This window comes from Rhinolophus sinicus, chromosome 18 (genome assembly GCF_057876585.1).
Source record: "Rhinolophus sinicus isolate RSI-liver-muscle chromosome 18, RSI-T2T, whole genome shotgun sequence".
NCBI lineage: Eukaryota > Metazoa > Chordata > Mammalia > Chiroptera > Rhinolophidae > Rhinolophus > Rhinolophus sinicus.
The window spans coordinates 62,958,948-62,977,964 of NC_142518.1; the positions used below are offsets into that span (position 1 = coordinate 62,958,948).

Consider the following 19,017-nt stretch of genomic DNA (forward strand, 5'->3'; position numbering starts at 1 on the left):
TTGTTCTGTTTTTTCATTTGGGATATGTTTATTTGTCTCTGCATTTTGGCTGTCTCCCTGTGTTTGTTTCTTTGTTTTAGGTAGGGCTGCTGTATCTCCTAGGCTTAGTAGAGTGGCCTTACAATAGGTGTGCCATGGGCCTCAGTTGCACAGTCTCCCTCTTTACCTGAGCCAGGTGCTCCAGATGTAGTAGTTCAGCCTGGATTGCTCTTGGCACCTGAATGGGTGTGATTGTCCCTCAGGCTGATTGGTTTTAGAACTGGCCCTGACTGCAGTAGAGGAGTTATTATGCAGTGGCTGACCACATGGAACAGGATTTCCTTTAGCAGACCTCTGGTGCCTGTTGAGTCTGCCCTTTGGGTGTGTTATTTGTGGAGGTGGTTGGGTGGTGCTCTGTTGTCTAAATCTCTGTTGGAGAGATTTTAGTTAAGTGTGCAATGGGAGCCAAGATGGACCATTTTTATGGAAAAGCTACTGGAAGTGGCTTGGGTGGTCCCACAAGTTGGTTGGGGCAGAGTCTCAGGGAATCACCAGCCAGGTTGATAGAGACTCAGATATGGTGCCCACCTGAGTCTGCAACCTGGGAGTGGGAAGGGCTCAACAACGAAATAACGGCCTCTACCAGAACTTCTGTCTGGGAGAAAGCTGCCCTTCAGCCCTCACCCAGATGAGTTCCGTTCCTCCCCATGTGTCTCTGGCACTCTTTGAGTTGTGGTCCCAGGGCCGGAGCTGAGCATGTGTGAGTCTGTCCTCAAGTAAGTCCATGCAGGGTCTCTTTAAGAGGAGTGCCTGGGGCTCTAGTCGCCCTCCTTCTCATTCAGCCACAGTCTCCACTGGTTTTCACAGCCAGAAATTACGGGAATGTAAGGATTTTATTCAATGTCTGTAAACCCCCACTAGATTTCAACTTCCATAAGTACATGCATCATGTTGATTTTTTAATGTATTAGCATGAATACAAATCAAGAGGACTCTTTTCAGGTCTGTCTAATTCTCTATCCATATGGTACTTGATAATACTGAAGTATATAGCCTCCTTTCGAAACGTTTTCTTTCCTTGTTTTCTCTAGTGATAAATACCCTTTCCTGATTTTATTCCTATAAAAGGAATTTTACAGGAATAAAATTCCTATCACAGGTAAAGACTGGTATCCTGTAGTTCGCATTATTATATAAGTTCTTGGGTGATAAATACAGAATCTCATCAGTTAGGGATAGACATGCCAGAAATGAGAGGACTCCTGCAAGATTCATTAAAATCATCATCATCGTTGTCAAAGAAAAACCAGTAAAATTGACAAAACTCGGGAGGAAATCTGGCTTTGACTTTTTAAAGAAAATAGCCTTACCTTAGACAGTGAATGGTCTGCTAAGCTCTCTCTAAACTTTTTGGGTTTTTTTTAGCAGTCACATCATTGGGTTTGCTTGTATTCACATGTAATCAGTTCAAAAGAAACCCTAAGAAACAGAAAAAGAAAAAGAAACAAGTGAAAAATACCCAGGGACCTTTCTTCTGTCTAGAGGCAGACCTCCTGGTAAGAGGGATATGCTAGTTCCCACACCTTCTATGATCAATAATCCTTTTCATTAGGGGGCAAGATTGGCTGCATAGCTTCCCACCGACTGGTCCTCCAACCCGCCTCCCACAGAATTGGATCTGGTACATCGTTATAATTATGTGCTGTACCTTTACCGGAAAAAAAGCACAGATCTTTGAAAGCTCTGCCAGTTAGAACCCCAGCAGGAGCTTTTAGACTCTTCGGAGTGTGTTTACAGCTCAGCTGTTCTCCAACCTCAGAGCGATGGAAATTCCCACTTGTCTTACACTGAGGATAGAGACCCGGGCAGTGTATATCTATTAAACTAACGCATCTTCTGAGAAAAAGAAGGCAATAATTAGTTCTCTTAGTAATCGGTACTATGTTTTTCTGACATCAAAATTGCCCATATTTTTCAATTAAAAATATTGTAAAGCTATAATCTAACAAAACGATGTTGAGATAATCTTATGCATAAAAACATAATGAAAAGCACAGATTATGTGATATTGTTGACAGCACACATAATTCTTTCTCTGCACAAATACATAAAGGTGGGAGGAGTGGATTTAAGCCTATAGTTGGCAGTACAGCTATAAAGTCGGTGTGCTTTTTAATTTTTTTAAAACCCCGTAGGAGCTTATGAGCTCTATTCAAGATAGCTTAAACAGGTGAAAGGAAAATTCTTAAAAGAGTTTTTTTTTTCCCCCTCCCACATATCATCAAAGGCAATTACTGTGGATGGAAAATGTTAGCTCCTCTGTTCCATTAATATGAAATCATTATTCAGGTTTGCATATTCATTGGAAACATCGCATTTTCCTTTGTTTTATCTGTGCTCATTCAGAGTGTTCAGTGTTTTGATGTGTAATGCCTTGATTGTTTCTATTTTCATTGCTAGTTTAATGATTTTGAGATCAGGTAAAAGAAAACTTGCCACGATTCATTCTCAATTCCATGTATTCATATTCTTGTTCATTTCATTAATTTTTCATAATAATCCATTTTTGGTACAGGATTAACTTATTTCCATCAGCTTTTCAATAAAGTAAGATAAAATAAAACCACCCAAAATGTAAATATTCAGATTATGTTTATGAATGTCAGTTTTGCTATTGATTGCTTTTCATTAAATTTAAAAATAAAAAATTAACTCCGTCTCCCCCGTTTATCAGTCATGCCTAATACAACAGCATAGCAACGTAGTAGATGTATTGATGGCCGTTCTTGGCCTTAAACAGTTGTTTTCACAATGACTTTTTGCAATTTTTGCTCAGATTTTTAATATGATACTTCTGAGTTTATAGTGTCTTTTGAGACAATTTTACTGGGTTCTGTTCCAGACCAGATAAGTAGATGTTTGTTGATGTATAATTTCCCCATATTACTATCTTTAAAAAAAAATATTCTTCATTAACACATCATTATTTTTCTGGTACAGAGTCAGTTTTCAACACTCTATTTTTCCAAAGCCTCATTTTACAGATCAACTCTGGCTCTTATCTGTCCTGACATCAAATATACAAACATTTGCCGTTGATTCCATGTAGCACGTACACTTGAACTGATTATTTTGTGCAGGCCAGGTACTAGGTGTACTGCAGAAAGGACAGCAATGAGCAGGAGAAACCCAGCCCTTGAGGAGGTTATTATTAAAAGAGGATACAAAAGTGATTTTTTTAAGTAGGGAGTCACATATGTCCCTGCGTTATTTCCATACCACCAGGCACAGTTTTGCTCAGTCCTTGAGTCTGGATCTCTCAACGTTATAGGCAGTTCTGCCTGCTGTCTAACTTAAGTCTACCCATCTATAATGTGACTTCTTTAACATAACCTTTATTATCACTGATACAAAATTATTCTGTATATTTAATGTACAATGGGTCCGAATAGTATTTAACTATTTGGGGAAGCACCTTGCAGCAAATGTTCATTTGTTACAAATATATCTGTTAATTCTAATGAATTCTTAACATTGTGTTTTGAAGAGACCAGAGGATTAAATATGCTGAGAGTTGATGGCACTTGGAGGTGTGTTTCTTAGCGGTGCAAAAGGAAAGATAATAGAAATAACCGTAAAGGCAAGCGACACGTGACTGCATCGCCACCTCCTTCACACACGATTTGTCTACTTGTGCCTTGTTTCTTTCTCTCTCGATTCTTTTGGTAGTTTGGCAGTAGATCAATATTCACCAGCTGTATAGGTACTGAAGCGTATAAAATTCAAATTACGTAAACAAAACTGTCTAATTCTTTGGGGAAATAACCCACTTGTAGCTACTCTCACTATGTCAGTGGACTTTTTAAAAAAAATATAGTACAGATCAGCTGAAGAAATGATAGCTGCTTGATGTCATTTGATTGACAAGTACCTCATAACACAAATAAAGCCCCTACATAATACAACACCATGGTCAGCATCCCATAGCAGTTCAAGGAATGAATTATAAAATAAAGGATGCCAGTCAACTAAAACGCTGGTAGAGACCACAACTGAAAACAAATGCACATTTCAGCCGAGTTTTTGTTTTATTTACTTATATCACTTAGGTGCACTCAGGTGCCTTTGTGAGACATGAGCCTTTTAATAATTTTATCAGTGGCTGGGGACGTTGCTTGGTGCTTTCTATTCTTTCTAAGCTTAGTTATCCAAGACATTTATCCAAGTTATCCAAGACATTTCCTTACACACCGCAATCCTCTCATGGAGACTCAGCTGCTGTCTATCAGTGTACCCTGGTCTGTTCAGAAGCAGTCACACGTACGGTTGCAGCAAATTCTGTTAGCGTGACCAATGCATGCTGATTTAAGAACTGCACCCAGCAGAGCTTCACCTCCTCCCTAGTGTCTTCATTTTTATAATAACACGTTTTCAATAATAACATTTCTAGTAGTGTTTCTTATGAATATAAACTGGTTAAGGAGAGCTGAGCACAATATTTATAGTGTATTTAATAGATAATGAGCTCTGTTCTTTACCAAGCCCTGGAAACACATACACCTTTCTTTTGGATAAGAGAAACTTTTCCTCGGGTTTGGGAGAACAATTGGGGATCGTGGTTCCTTCTTCTTGAGAATTTCTGAGGATGAGGAAAGAGGGTAATAACAATAGCTGTTGTTTCAGAGTGCTTGCGTTGTGTCAGCTCCTATGACAGGAGTGTTGTCGTAGTGTTGTCATTTAAGTCTGACTGCAACTTGCAAGGATGACTTACGGAATGCATTTTACTGATGAGGAAGTAAAGTCTCAGAAACATTAGGTAACTGCACTAGGTCATGTGCGCATGGTGGAAAGTTCACGAACTTAAATGTCCGACCTTCTTCATGTAGCTGGAGAATGAGAGAACTGTGGTTCAAGTGCAGGTCTGTGTAACTCAGAAGTCCCTGGTTCTTCAAGTACAGTTTACATATGGGTCTGGAGAATTTAGAGAATGGTTTCTCTCCCTCTCTGCGTATTAGGGAAACATTTCCCTCAAAGCTAGCCTTCTAGAAATTAGGTTGTTGCAAAAGTAATTGCAGTTTTTGCAATTATTTTTAACCTTTTAAACAGCAATTAGTTTGGCACCAGCCTAATAGTTACATGGGGCTCTGAATTTGGGCTAAGATGCAGTGTTGTCGGAATGACCCACATGGTGGCCGTTTTCCGTCCATAGGCTACCGTCTTCCTAGCCCACGTCAGCCTACTATACCGCTGCACACTACGCTTTCTCTTCCCAGTCCAGCCCTTTGCTGACATTGGAGTTGCTATTTATATGAATGAATGCATCCGGTTTCATCCATTTTACAATTATTTATGTTTTAATCACCTATCATATTTATCATATTCTATGTGCCAAACCTGGTTTTAGAGGGTGAGTGAATAAAGACATGTTGCCAGGTCAGAGGGTCACTCTGACCCCTTATCATGTGCAACCTCTTCCTGGAGTCAGGCTGTTCAACAAAGTTAATTCCCTAGTATTTGTGGTTTGAAATCTTAGCTAAGGACATTATTTTACGGACAGTAAAACATTACCTTCTGCTGTTACTTTTGGTCAATACACAATCTATCTGTTCTACTTGGCAGAAGATCTAGAAAATGGTTCGTCAGCTAAGGAGTGCTTTTAAAATTAATCAGCAAATGTGTGAATGTCTAATTTATACGAGCCCCTGTGCTTGGTGCTGTCCGAGGTGCAGTCTTTGACTCTTTTCTGTACTCACTCTCCTCATCGATGACCTTGCCTCCCACGGCATCTATTCGAATCACTTAAATCTGCCAACTCCAATACTTATCTCCTCTTAAACTCAAGGACTGAATTTCCCAATGCTATCAGGTATCATAATAATACCTAAAACTGAAAATGTCAAGAAGGCAATATTTTTTCCCTACCACAGAAGTATCATTTTACCATTTATGTGAGGATTTGGAGCGGGAGGCTGGAGGGATGCGGAGTACATTTAAATAGCCTATTGTAGTAATGCAACCTTGAAATACATAAAAATGTATGCTTGAAAGGCGAGCATGGGAAATGAGAGACAATTCTAAGAAATTATTCAGGTCAAAATATAGGTAAGGGATGGTATTAAATTACATTGTGTTTACTATGATTTGAATATGAAAGCAAGATTTGGAGCCTTAGTAATGGGAAGCTAATAATGTCGTTTTTAGTAGCAAAATACGCTACTAGTAGTCTGCGAGGATGGAGAACCAAGTTCACTTAAATGCTAATAAATTGTTTTTGGTAACAGCCAAGTAATTTTTCTATTAGTAGATCTAGCATCCTTTATGCCGCCTTTCTACAGCTCTAGAGGCAGAGACTGAAAAAGAAGGAAATAGTATTTATGGATCATTTATTTGGTTCCTGTCTAATAATCAAAACAAAGCTGCGCGTCAGGAATTTTCCATACTTTTTAGATGAGGAACTGAAGACCAGAGAAATTAGGCAGATTAGTTTCACACAGTCACATTATGTGACAGTTTCTAGGTTCAGTCATTTGATTGAATTTGCTGCCAATCTGTACCCTCCCTGTTTCCACTGCCTTAGTCCCTGATTAGCTTCTGGAGTGGAGGCAGCAGCAGATCAGGGGCAGCAAATTCATGTACCCTCATTCCCTGAAACAAAACAACCAGCCAAACAGTAAACTGCACCGAATCAGCACCTCCTTCTGCCGTCATTATTGCCAACTGTGTTCTACCTTATAACAAACTTAAACCTTGGAGCCGCCTTTGACTTTCTCCTCCCATACCTGGTCCGTTGCCAATTCCCAGCGATTCTTCCTTAATTCTGGCTCTTATATCCATTGCTTCCTTTCCCTTCCTAGTGTCAACATCCTAGCTCATGTCCTGCTTCTCGGGCTGTTCTGAACACTCACTGATGGTCTCCCTGCCACTAATCTCAGCTTCACCTAATCATGTATACTCTTCCCGAGATGAGTCAAGAGGCTATGTGCTGTAGTGCTCGGGAGTCTGGGTTCTGTGGCCCACATGCCTGAGTTCATGTCTCTAGGTCTTTAGTATACAGTTTGACTTGGTGTGTTCCTTAGCATTACCTAGTATTCCTGTGCCTCACTTTCCTCATGTTTACAGTGAGACTAATGCTAACAACCTTCTTCTGGGGTTGTTTTGAGACTCAAGTATCTATGAGCGTCCCAAAAATCTATACACATTTTAAGAAAGGAAAACTGGATTAAAATTGTCATATATACTGATATATATGACATATATACTCAATATGTCATATATACTCAATATATACTGATAAAAAGAGATGAATACAAGTCACGTTTGACTTCTGCAATTATAAGAGGTGCTCAAAGTGGTTGCCATCAGCGTCCAGACATTTCTGATTATGGCAAATGACTGCTTGAGAACCATTGACCAAAGTGTCCACTTGTATACATTTTTTGGCACCCCCGGTGTGTGTGTGTATAAAACAGGTAGAAAAAGGGTGTGTGTGTGTGTGTGTGTGTGTGTGTGTGTGTGTGTGTGTGTATCACGCATATGTAGAAAAATGTTTGCCACAAAGTACTCAATAAATGTTGATCACTGTTATTATCACTATTATTATTAAAATGCATTTCGAGTCACATTATTTCAGTTGGAGCTGGTATTAAAAAAAGTAAAATAGAATCCATGCTCTCTGGGTTTGTAGGCCAAGGGTTGAAATACAAAGCTTCAAAAGGATAAAAATATGAATGAAGCCCAGTGGTGTTAGAACTGAAGCAAGACTAACAACCCACGTAAGCCTCAGGTTGACACTCCTTGTTGATCAGGGACAAGGCCACCCTGGTGAGCTGGGTCCCCACAGGTCCTAGAAAGCAGGATGACTGGCCCCTGCTCCAGGGAGCGCTGGCTCTTAGCCCTCATGGACACTGAAAACTGCTCCCTAAATACATAAACGTGATTCTATGCTACGGATGGTGAGTTAGCAGTGAAAGAAAAGGAAAACTCAAAGTCGGGAGGGATTTCGAGTCCGTGGTAGAGACGAAAGGAAGGCAGAAAAACACATGTAGAAACTTAGAGAGATTCCCACACAAACATCCGCGAGGAGATTGGCATGTTCATGGAGACAGACTGTGATGTGCTTGGCCTTTCCCTCTGCTCTGCAGGTACTTTGGTCCAAATTCTGCCCCTCGGTTTATACCTCATTTATTCCTGACCTACAAACCTTTTCTCAAACCGTTCTTTCTCTCCCCACCTTTGTTTTGGCCACCATTTTGTCTCTAGATATCTCCTTCCCTCCCTCCCTCCATCCCTCCCTCCCTTCCTCTGTTGATTTATCCATTTTATCCCTCTACTGTGAAGCCTTCATTAAACATCGTAGTCATAGAGTTTAAAGTTTTCTCTTCCTTCAGTGAACATCTCCAGCACTTAATTTCTATTTACCCATCTAGAATCACACACTGGTTGTATGAGTAGCTGTAGTTTTCAAGTTACTACATGGGTCATGATTTTTAGGCTGTATTGGGAACTTTATGTGAGAAGGTTGTGTGTCTTATACTTACCACGTGAGCCCTGAAGAAGCAGTAGGATGTTTTGTGTATTACTCTGATCATATAAATCAGCTAGTGATAAGTGATAAGACCTACATAAATATAGTAACAGGTGGATATTCCCAGCATACTTGGATACATCTGTCTATAAAATCATGAAAGCATAGAGGACGATTAGCAGAAGGCAAAGGTTAATCTTTGGAGAGGCAGACACCATGGTTAATGGGCAAGTTCATTTCAAAGAAGAAAAATGATGGACCATGCCTTGTTTTTGTATTAGAGCAGATATGGTCTATTCCACAGCTCATTTGCTGCTTTTGAAGGGTAGTTTGTGGTTTAAGGATTTCGTTTATGTTTTCAAGTTCTTTTCATGTTATCCACAAATATCTTAGTGCCTAACCTGTGCCTGACAAAACTAAGCTGTATGTGCAGAAAATAAATATAATTAGGAATATTAATAACTTCTTTTCATGGTGTGTGTGCTTCTGTATGTTCATGTGTGTCTATCCTCCCCTGACCTCTCTCCCAGAATTGATTTGGTGAGTGAAATCTAGTTAAATGATTTGAGGTTATAGGAAAGACTAAAATAAGTTTTTACCATAGGACCTATACCAAAGGGAATAGAGAATGTGCACTAACACTGTGAAACATGTAATTGAAACCTAAATTGAACTGTTTTGAAGAAAACCAATATAGAATTCTTGAATAATGTACTTAAAAGTTCATGTGATTTTACCGTAACCTAATTATTTAACATCAACATTCTGTCAAGTAGCTGAAATTCTTTAGAGCAAATATAAATATTTCATATATATTATAAATAGAAATCATAGGTTTAAAATTATTCAATGCTCAACCAGAGCTAGTCCTATGATTTCAAATAGCATAGTAATGGGTAATTTTTTAGGAAAGTGGTTTTCTGTCATCACGTACATCTTTTATCTATGACCCAACAATTCACTCAACTCAATTTCATATTTGTAAATTTTCATAGTTCACCTCACGGACAGATTTTTGGCCATTTAAATGCTATTGACGACTAATGATTATGCAGTTAACACGTAGCAACTGTTTAGCTTCAGTAATAGTATCTTAATGCTATTAGGACAGTTTAATTTATTTAAAAATGAACAGCTGTTTTTAAACTTAGATAAAAATATTCTTTAGGAATGTTTAAACCAAATGATAAATAATACTTTTTAAAACCCAGAGAGAGTTCGTTTTATACAGAAATTTTATTGTATTGTCTGTAAAATTATCCCCACTAGAGAGAGAAATAACAGCCTTTAAATATATGTTCTTATGGATCATTCTTTATCTTACAGATGAGCTCAGTGAAAATGTTGCGGCCTCGTCTCAATAGCATTCTTTTCAAACTCACGTTTGAAGAACACATAAACAACATCAAACCAAGCATCATAGCAGTAACTCTTGCCTGTGAAGAACTGAAGAAAAGTGAAAGCTTTAACAGACTTTTAGAGTTAGTTCTTTTGGTTGGGAACTACATGAATTCAGGCTCAAGAAATGCCCAGTCTTTGGGTTTTAAGATCAACTTCCTTTGTAAGGTAAGAGAACATTTTATAATGCTTATTAACAACAGTAATTTCATCTATGACAGGGATCACTCTAAATAGCAACAGTATATAAGCCTAAAAAAGTATTTTTTAAAAAGGGTTGATTGTATGGTATATGACTTATATCTCAATTAAAACAGATAAATAATTTTTCAGTCTCACTATAGTAAAATCTCACTGACTACAAATTCTTTTGTAATGTAGTATTATACTCTTGTTGATCAAATGTTATTGGAGTTTATAGATTAAGAAAATTTGCTTTTATTAAGTAGATGCAATCTTGTATCCCAAATCCCTTTTACTTACTTAATGCCTGTCCAAAAAGTGTTTGAGGAGTGAAATTCATTGAAGTCACTAGCCAGAAATTTGGTGTTGAATGTGCTTTACTTATTCCGCTCTAAGAAAGTAATATTCTTTATTGTTAAATAGTGCTCTGTTACCACGCTTATACTAGGTATTAATGTATTTACTAAAATTTTTTAAAAATCAGGCGATAATCATCTTATTGTTTGGATTGGGCCATTTCATACTATTATTTTTGAGATTTAAATTCTTGTGAAAAGTAAACAAAGAAGCAGAGACGCGCACAAGTGATTGTATATGCCCATTTCTAGACTAGAGCAAACCACCTCATTCAAGGGAAAGAGCTGTCTGTTATGGACAGAAAACTGAACAGAATGAGGTGAGACCTGTATGAAAGCTAGAGGCGAAAATAAATCTGAAAACAAGCAATCTATCCTTGACATCTCACCATTCTTTCACCTGTTTTTTCTCTCTCACATCTGAAAACATTACAGAACTTTGGTTAGTTTTTGAAGTATATTATAATGATAATCTCAAATCTAGGAATGGATATAAATTTCTTTTCTATCCATGCATTAAATACATGTGCATTACATATACCCGGATGAGCGTTTTAATATGTATCAAAAATGATTTGTTCCTGGTATTTCAAACTCAGATAGACAAAAATAATAATATTTGCAGATAATAGGATATATAAAGGAATTGTATCCGTTTACTCCTGATTTATTTCTGAGGTATGTAAGGAAAGAGAAAAAGGAAGATACCTGGAATGCTAAAATTTGTCCAAAAAAACCCACATTTGTACTCTCTCCTCTTGTGACATTAGGGGACATGTGAAATTATTTGCTAATGACAGAGAGAATAAGGCAATCCTTGTAATAAACTAGAATAAATCATAACCAGATTCGTAGGGTAAAACTAAATATTTAAGACTCTTTTCTTGTATTGCATACCATATACTCAATACTAATACAGGTATCTCTTACCAAGATGCTGTTTGCTTAGAGTATATGCTGTATGTGTAATGAGTGATTCTTAAAGTGTTCTTGGTTATGATTGTCAAAGTATCATAAAGTCAGAAAAAATCATTGGGAGTTTGTATTATATACCTATTTCACATTTAATTCATATAAAAATGACATTTAAAACAAACTATCCTGATTTGAATAAATATGTACCTTTTTAAGTGTCATAATTTCACACTATTCAAATTAATTACATGAACGGATTTTTTTTCAAGCAAGAATGAATAAATCATTTATACACAGGAACAAAAGATTATTTTAACCTCACAGAAGGATTTTACAGTTGCATCTTATATTTTGGAGAGAGGCTTCTTCCTGTCATCTATCTGTCAAATAAAAGTTCTTCCACACAACGCTGATCTGACATCTATCACTAGAGGTATGCTCAAAGGATTCAGCACAAAGATTTTTGCCACCTTCACATAAAATAAAAAAATAGTCTTGTGGGAAATACTATCATGTAGTAATAGGTGTTCTAAAAGAGAAAGAAGTGCATGTTTTAAAATCTCCCCCTCCCAGTTTTTCAGTAGGATTTTTATCTTCAGGGAGATACTTGTCATTAAGAAAGACAAATATCATATGCATTCATGATATTCCGATAATGTCTAGAATTAAAAGGATGTTCCTGGAATTCAAAGGATTCTGAGTAGACATATAAATATCTAAAATGACAGAAATTTACTGAAGTACATAGAAATGGTTCGCTTAGGTTTATAATCATTTAAAAATGAATTAACAAACTAGTGATGCATGATTAGCTAGAATTGCTGTTAAATTCCAGTTATCTTATAAAGAATACTTGATTGATTTTTCTTAGTGTTTTTTTTTTTTCTTAAAAAAATGGCAGAGGAAACTTTCTTTGTAGATTACTGATTATGCTTTAAAAAATGGTACCATTTACCAACCTAAATTATTTTAAAGATAATTTGCTTTCTCAGTGAATTTAAAATCGCAACCTACCATTTTTCATAAGAAGATTCAGAGCATGTTAAAATATCCACCTAATTAAAAGGGAGTCATGGTGTAAGCAGTTAAACTTATCCAATGTATCTTATAGGAAAGTAATATTAAACATTCAGGTGGTCACAATTGGCTCCTATAATATTTGGGAAGAAAAGGAAAACAGATGGGTTAACCTAAATGTCAAATATCACTAAAGGGTATCATTACTATAAGTACTACCCTCACTACACAATTCTTTGTTAATTTGCAGCAGTGAATTATCACTTTGTGAGTCACCAAACCAGGGTGCTGAGCTGTAATAAAAAACATTTCTATGCGGATGAGTTCCCGGTGTTAGCTTGGCCTGTGCTTGCCTGGTGGTTATTAAAATTCTAACCAATAGCAATGTTGCACCTCAGGGTCGTTTGTCGTTTGTGTTTTCAGTGTATAATAACATACATAATCTGCATAAAAACAAAACATTTGAAAATACTAAGCAGTCTCTAGGCACTAAGCTTTGCGGGTATATCCGATAGGGATCTTTGTTTGTAAGCAACAGAAAGAGCAGAATTTATTGGGAGGGTATAAGGTAGCTTAGCTAGAAACTGAGGAAAGGCTGAAGAACTTGGGCTGTAAAAGAACAGCAACTATCACAGCTTTGAGAATACAGGAGCAGGAACTAATGGGAAGTCTTTTCAGGAAGTTGGCTTTTTGGGTGTATTAGCTCCAACCATTTTTCTCCTCCCTTCCCTGTGTTTGATTCAAATTCTAATTAGGAAGAGAGACTGATTGGCCTAGTGTGGATTATAGGAACGCCCTTTGTCCAAGGGAGAACAGATAACTTTGACTGGCAGCGCTACCAAGACTACCAGTGATGGAAAATTGGTCATGCCCTAAAGGACATCATTACCAAAGATAGGGATTCCAACTGGTAGAGGCTGGTGAAGGGACATCAGGCAGGCTCAAACAAAGGCAAAACAAAAGAGATGGTTGGTACACCAGCGGGATATAAAACATACAGAAGACACAGAAACCTCAAGAAGCTTGAGGTACAGTTGAGTAGCCGGGAAATAGACATAGAGAGTATCCTGTAATATCACAAGATACACTGGCAATGACTACAAAAATGAAAGCCCACTGAAATTACACTGAGATTAGCAGGACTTCAGAGAAGGGAGGAAATTTTTGGTGATGTAGTTAGAGATGGGTGATACTAACAAATTGGAACAGAAGGATGTTGAAGGATAGGTCCAATTCAGTTACGTGAAAGAAAGAAGCCCCGTCACCTTACAAAGCGGGAAACCACTGGGCTCAGAGCCTACATTTTCGCTTCCCTTTTGCTAATTACTAGCCAAATTATCACGGCTAAGTCAGTCCCTTGCTCTTTCTGAACTGCAGTTTTTTCATCTGTACATGAGGAAATACAGTGAGCCTGGTTTATTTTTGTAGTGTTGTTTTCAGAGTCAAATAAAATGATGTTTGTCAGACTACTGTGAAAAATTATAATATTAAACAAATGGTAGTAGTTCTTTTTAATGATGGTGCACAGCTAGGGACAATCATGTGTTTGAGGATGAATTAGAAAATCCCACTGCCTGGAATATGGGGTCTGTGTCGGAAACAAATGATAACATTGGTAGGCAGGTTGTGAAAAGATTTTAAGTGATTTGAGTATTAGTTTGGATATCTTACCTCCATAACTATATGTTTATTTGGGCTCATTCAGAGCCCATTTCATAACTTGTGAAGACCAAAAACCTTTCTTTTTCTGCCTTGAGTTAATATCTCCTTCACCTATACTGTAACTCTCTAGTCCTTTTAGTTGGACAGAGAGACATGACAAATTATGATGCAGTAGGATAACGTGCTTTTGTACAGATGTGAAGTATGTCATACAGAGAAAGTGAAGAAAACATTTCGGTTTACTGCGAAGAAAATTTTAGATCTCTTCCTGTAAGTCATTAGGATTAACATAATAATGTAATTGTGCTACCTTTTCTAAGAGTCATCATTTATATAAAGCATATGATGTAACATGTAAAGGTCTCATTGCCTAGAGACGCACACATGGTTTTAGTGACAAAATATTGGACATCACCCCAAGTATACAGAGGAAAGTATCCATCTTCCCCATAGAAGTCGTAAGAAGGAACGTGAAATAGGTTCAGTTCCATTGTGAAAATAGAAGATAACTTACCAGACTATGTGATTTGTAAGGGAAATGACTGCTGTCTATGGAAGAAAAATTTGGAAATATGTAATCCAAGAGAAAATCTACAGAGGACCTAAGGAAAAAGTCGTATCTACGTACTCTAAAAATTTCACACATTCTAATCATTTTTAACTGAAATGATGTTGATTGTAGTTATTTAAGCGTAGAGTCTTAACACGTTGCGTAGGGATCACGAGACTCTTCACGAGGGATTTAAACCCCGCCGTGCGCAACGTGTTAACATTAGAAGGTATCTAGTCAAGCCTCTTCAGACTGATGAGAAGAGTGACTCTCAGAGAAGTAAAATACTTTGGTTAGTCTATTGGTCATCTTGGATTGCCATAACAATACCACAGGCTGGTGGCTTAAACAACAGAAATTTATTTTGTCACAGTTCTGGAGATTGGCAGTCCAAGATCAAGGTGCTAGCCTGGGTGGTTGTTTGTGAGGGTTCTCTTCCTGGCTTGAAGACAGCCATCTTCTGGCTGTGTCCTCACACAGTTTTTTTCCATGCATGCAGGGTTGGGGGTGGGGAGGCTGAGAGGAAAGCTCAGGATCCGGATCAGGGAATGCTTCCTCGTGTAGGGACACTGATGCTATCAGACTAGACCCTACCTCTTCGACCTCATTTAACCATAATTACCTCCCTAAAGGCTTTATCTCCAAATACAGTCACACGGCAGGTTCGGGCTTCAAGTGTGGATTTGATGGGGAGGGAGCACCATTCAGCCAGGTTCATAAAGGTGAATATAGTGACCAACTGCCCTGGTTTATCGAGGACTGAGGGTTTTCTTCAGTTGCGGGACTTTCAATACTAGCATTGGGACAATCCAAGGCAAACCAAGACAGTTGGTTACTTTAGTTGTAAAACTAGAGGTAGAACCCTGGGCTCTAAATTACACTCTTTTTTTCTCGTTTTGAAACATGGAACTGAAGCAACTTGCCTTTTTTGCATTTTTATGATGTCCTTTGCTACTCTTCATCTTGTTTTGCCCTTTATTTGAGCTCTTCTCTGGTTCCCATTGCACATTGTGAGGACAGCTATTATAAAACTGTCCACATGTTACTATAATTACTTCATTTCTCTTATTCAAGACTCCGAACTCGTGGAGTTTAGATATTTATTTTATTCTGCATTATATCCCCAGTGCTTATTGGATATCAAGTCCTCAATAAATTCCTATTGAATGAAGCCGGGCAATTTGATTAAATAAAGGATTTGCTGTGAGTGTTCAGCATAAGTGTTAACGTTTTTGAGAAAATTTAGTTCCTTACAGCTATAAACGGTATATTTTTAACAGCAAAACTGTTGAGTATGTAATTCTAGAGCTTTGCTATGGTTTATTTGTAAAAACATAAAAATATATTATTTGCTATAAATAGAAACCAGCAATCCACTCTCAAATATGGGTTAAGAAATAAATATGGGACTGTTAATTTAAATCCAAAGATAATTTAGAAAATAACCACTATAGGATATACTGAAAGGCACCGTAGCAAAAATCAATAAATCATGGTCAATAGTCCACACATTTGATTGGTGTGTTCTTACAGTTTCTAAAGTGCTTTCCTTGTGATTCAAGGAGGTTAATTATTATTAACCCCATTTTGCAAATTAGAAAACTAAAGCCCAATGAGGTTATATGATTTTTTCCAAGATTAAAAAGTTAGTAGTAAATGTTCACATTCGGGCTTAAATCTGGGTTTTCTGTGTCCAAAACCTTGCAGCAAACTGCCTCTCATTGCACTGTCACAAAATGTTTCGTTATACTTAGCCCATTTTGAGGAAGCATTTCACAACCTATTTGCCTGGTATAGTGTTCTGAAAATGGGGAACATCACATGTTGCCTTTCTCGGCTCTGGTAGCTTGAAAAATCTGTTTTTCTTTCTCTCTTTTTTTTTTTTTTTTTTTAATTCGAATTGAATTGAAAGTAATTGTAGACATCTTACTAGAAAGTTTCTCTTCCCCTAAATAGATTTTAATATATCCAGGCAGTGCAGCCTCTATATTTCTAATAAAAAAAAAATACCTCATCTGAATAGTTACAGAGCTATTGCGTGGCTTTGTGTGCTTTGGCTCTCGGAGCACGTAAGTTTTGCATAGGCAAGATTGGCGGCTGTTCTCTGTATTTTTCAAGTGAGGATCTGCTCTCTGTGGAGATGGCTTACCCACGATCGCTCAGCGTCAGAGGCAGAGTTAGAATCCAACTTTTTCTGGAACTCAAATTATTTCGCTGCCTCAAGCTATTTTAGAATGTGATGGTCTCTTTTGCTTCACTGAAATATGCTTTTTCATGACAGCATTTAGCGTTATTTGAATTTGGGGGAGATGTGGTTGATAATTGGTTGAGACGAAAATTGTTTTGAGGGCTATAATTTGTCTTGGAGACATTCTGTGTAAGGGAAGATTATACTCTCTATCAAGTATGAGGTTGGATGGGTTGTTAGGTCCTGTTTCCAAACTTTCCTTTTTCTCCGTGTGGGTCTTTTAAACTTTTCTTCCTGTGGGGCGGTTTGTGCAAGAGTTTTCAGTTGGTGATCTCTGGAGTCACTGGTTTGTAATCAGTGATAGGAGATCCAATCTACAGCAAAATGCAGAGGAGCTCATTCATGTCACTTTGCATTTTAATATGGCATCATATACAATATAAGACACACCATACCGTTTGTTCATATTTCATGACCAGTAGACAAACATTTCAACTTAAGGGTTTGTCCGTTCTTCATTATATTACACTGAAGCAAGAACATTCACCATTTTTGACCTCTGTAATAACTAAGCACCCTAGAATGACATAAGGACAAGATGTCATTCTTAATTTTCAGTGGTTTCCTTTGTTCAGCTTATTCGATGGTTGACCTTTATTTAAATCTATTGTGTTTTATTGTATTGTACTTAATGGGCTCTCATCACTGAGAACCAGTGAATTAGTTTTCTTAAGCTTAAAGATGAATGTTGCAGCATTGTGATACTATGCCAGTGGTGACATTTTAGATTCAGTTTCTATAATTGTGTCATGGGTTTTTGTTCCCCGCAATTTGTCATGTAGATCAATATACCAAAAGGTGTAATTTGCAAACAGCAAGCTTTAATATTACTTAAGCCAATAGTGTCCAGAAGTGTTTAATTTTATAGAACACTAAATTTATTTGTCTAAAGAAACAGTTCTCCATAAGATCTTTTAATTCCCATATATTACTCGTTATATATCTTAAAGCACATATTATTAATTATTGCATGTGGACTTGTGCATATAGACAAATGGTGATATTCAAAGATTGCGTCAGTCATCTCCCTTCTCCAGTAATCAAAATGCTTGGATACCAGCTCGGAAATCCAACCCGAAGTCCTCACCTTCGGTGCCCTTCATGTCATTTAAAATCTGAATGAAACACTGGCTTCTTCTTCTGATTTTCCTTCTCTTCTTTAAAAAATGCAGCCCTCTGAAAGTTGGAAACATGATCATGGCTTCCTGATTTTATATTTCCATGAACACACTACCATGGGCTTTGTCCTTCAGTTAGAAAATCAGCAATTTTTCTACTTCTAAGATGGAGGCTACCGAGTCCCTTTACCTGTCTCCGTACTATAGCGGTCTACACATACAGATTAACTCCTTAAGTAGAAAGAAAACTGAATGAAGGTTGTGTGCATTTCTGTCTTTACAAGTGCTTTCTTCTAAGATGGTTCTCTCACTTGTTCCAAATGATCACCACGTTTTCCAGATTTATGTCAATGTGGAGGTACATTCTATCTTTCTTATTCTCTGTGGCCTATGTTATGCAATTGAGAGGGGAGAAAAGGCTAACTGCTGTGCCAGCAGGAGTAAAACGATGTGATCATGTTGGGCACAGAAATTTACCAGTTTTGTAGATGTACTTCTTCAAACCAGTATAGTTACAAAAGGGTATGTCTATCACAACGCCTTTTTTTGCAAACTTGTGTTCTGGTGAAAAGAGACAAACTCACGCCTGTACTCCCTTACTTCTAAAAATACACAGTCCCGTGAGCTTATTTAAAGATTTTTCTCTAAATTGAAATATTCATTAATTTATATTCATTGGTGCAAATTAGTCATCTAATACTTTAAATGTACCAGTTGTTTGTTTTCTCAGAATTGGATTACATCTGTTTAGGTATTATCACATTTACAACATTATAGTTTAGGTTGTGTGAAAATTTCATTATACCCCCAATTTTCAGTTTATTAAATTCTCTAGAGAACAGTGGTTTTTGAATGTAATTTGTCTGATGCAGACTTGGTTAGTATTACTTGTCAGTACTGACTGCTTTGGAGACCTATTTTTTTCTCTCAACATTTCTGTTTTACTTAGATATGTGAAAATGTTCTGTCCTCTAAACACACACACACACCCATGCCCTTAGCAATGATTGTTAATACTGTGAAGCCCATGCTGCCATCACTGGTATTAACTCTGTGTCACAGTTCAC

General features: G+C 37.4%; 1 protein-coding gene across 3 annotated transcripts in view; it reads left to right on the top strand.

The window, feature by feature from the left end:
- The window catches only part of DIAPH2 (diaphanous related formin 2), an 832,169-nt gene that overhangs the window by 409,444 nt on the left and 403,708 nt on the right, over positions 1-19,017 (top strand). For all 3 annotated transcript variants that reach the window (XM_019756670.3, XM_019756672.3, XM_019756671.3), the window contains one exon: positions 9,830-10,069. In XM_019756670.3, the coding sequence (XP_019612229.2) occupies positions 9,830-10,069 (240 nt within the window). The remainder of the gene's footprint in view (positions 1-9,829; positions 10,070-19,017) is intronic.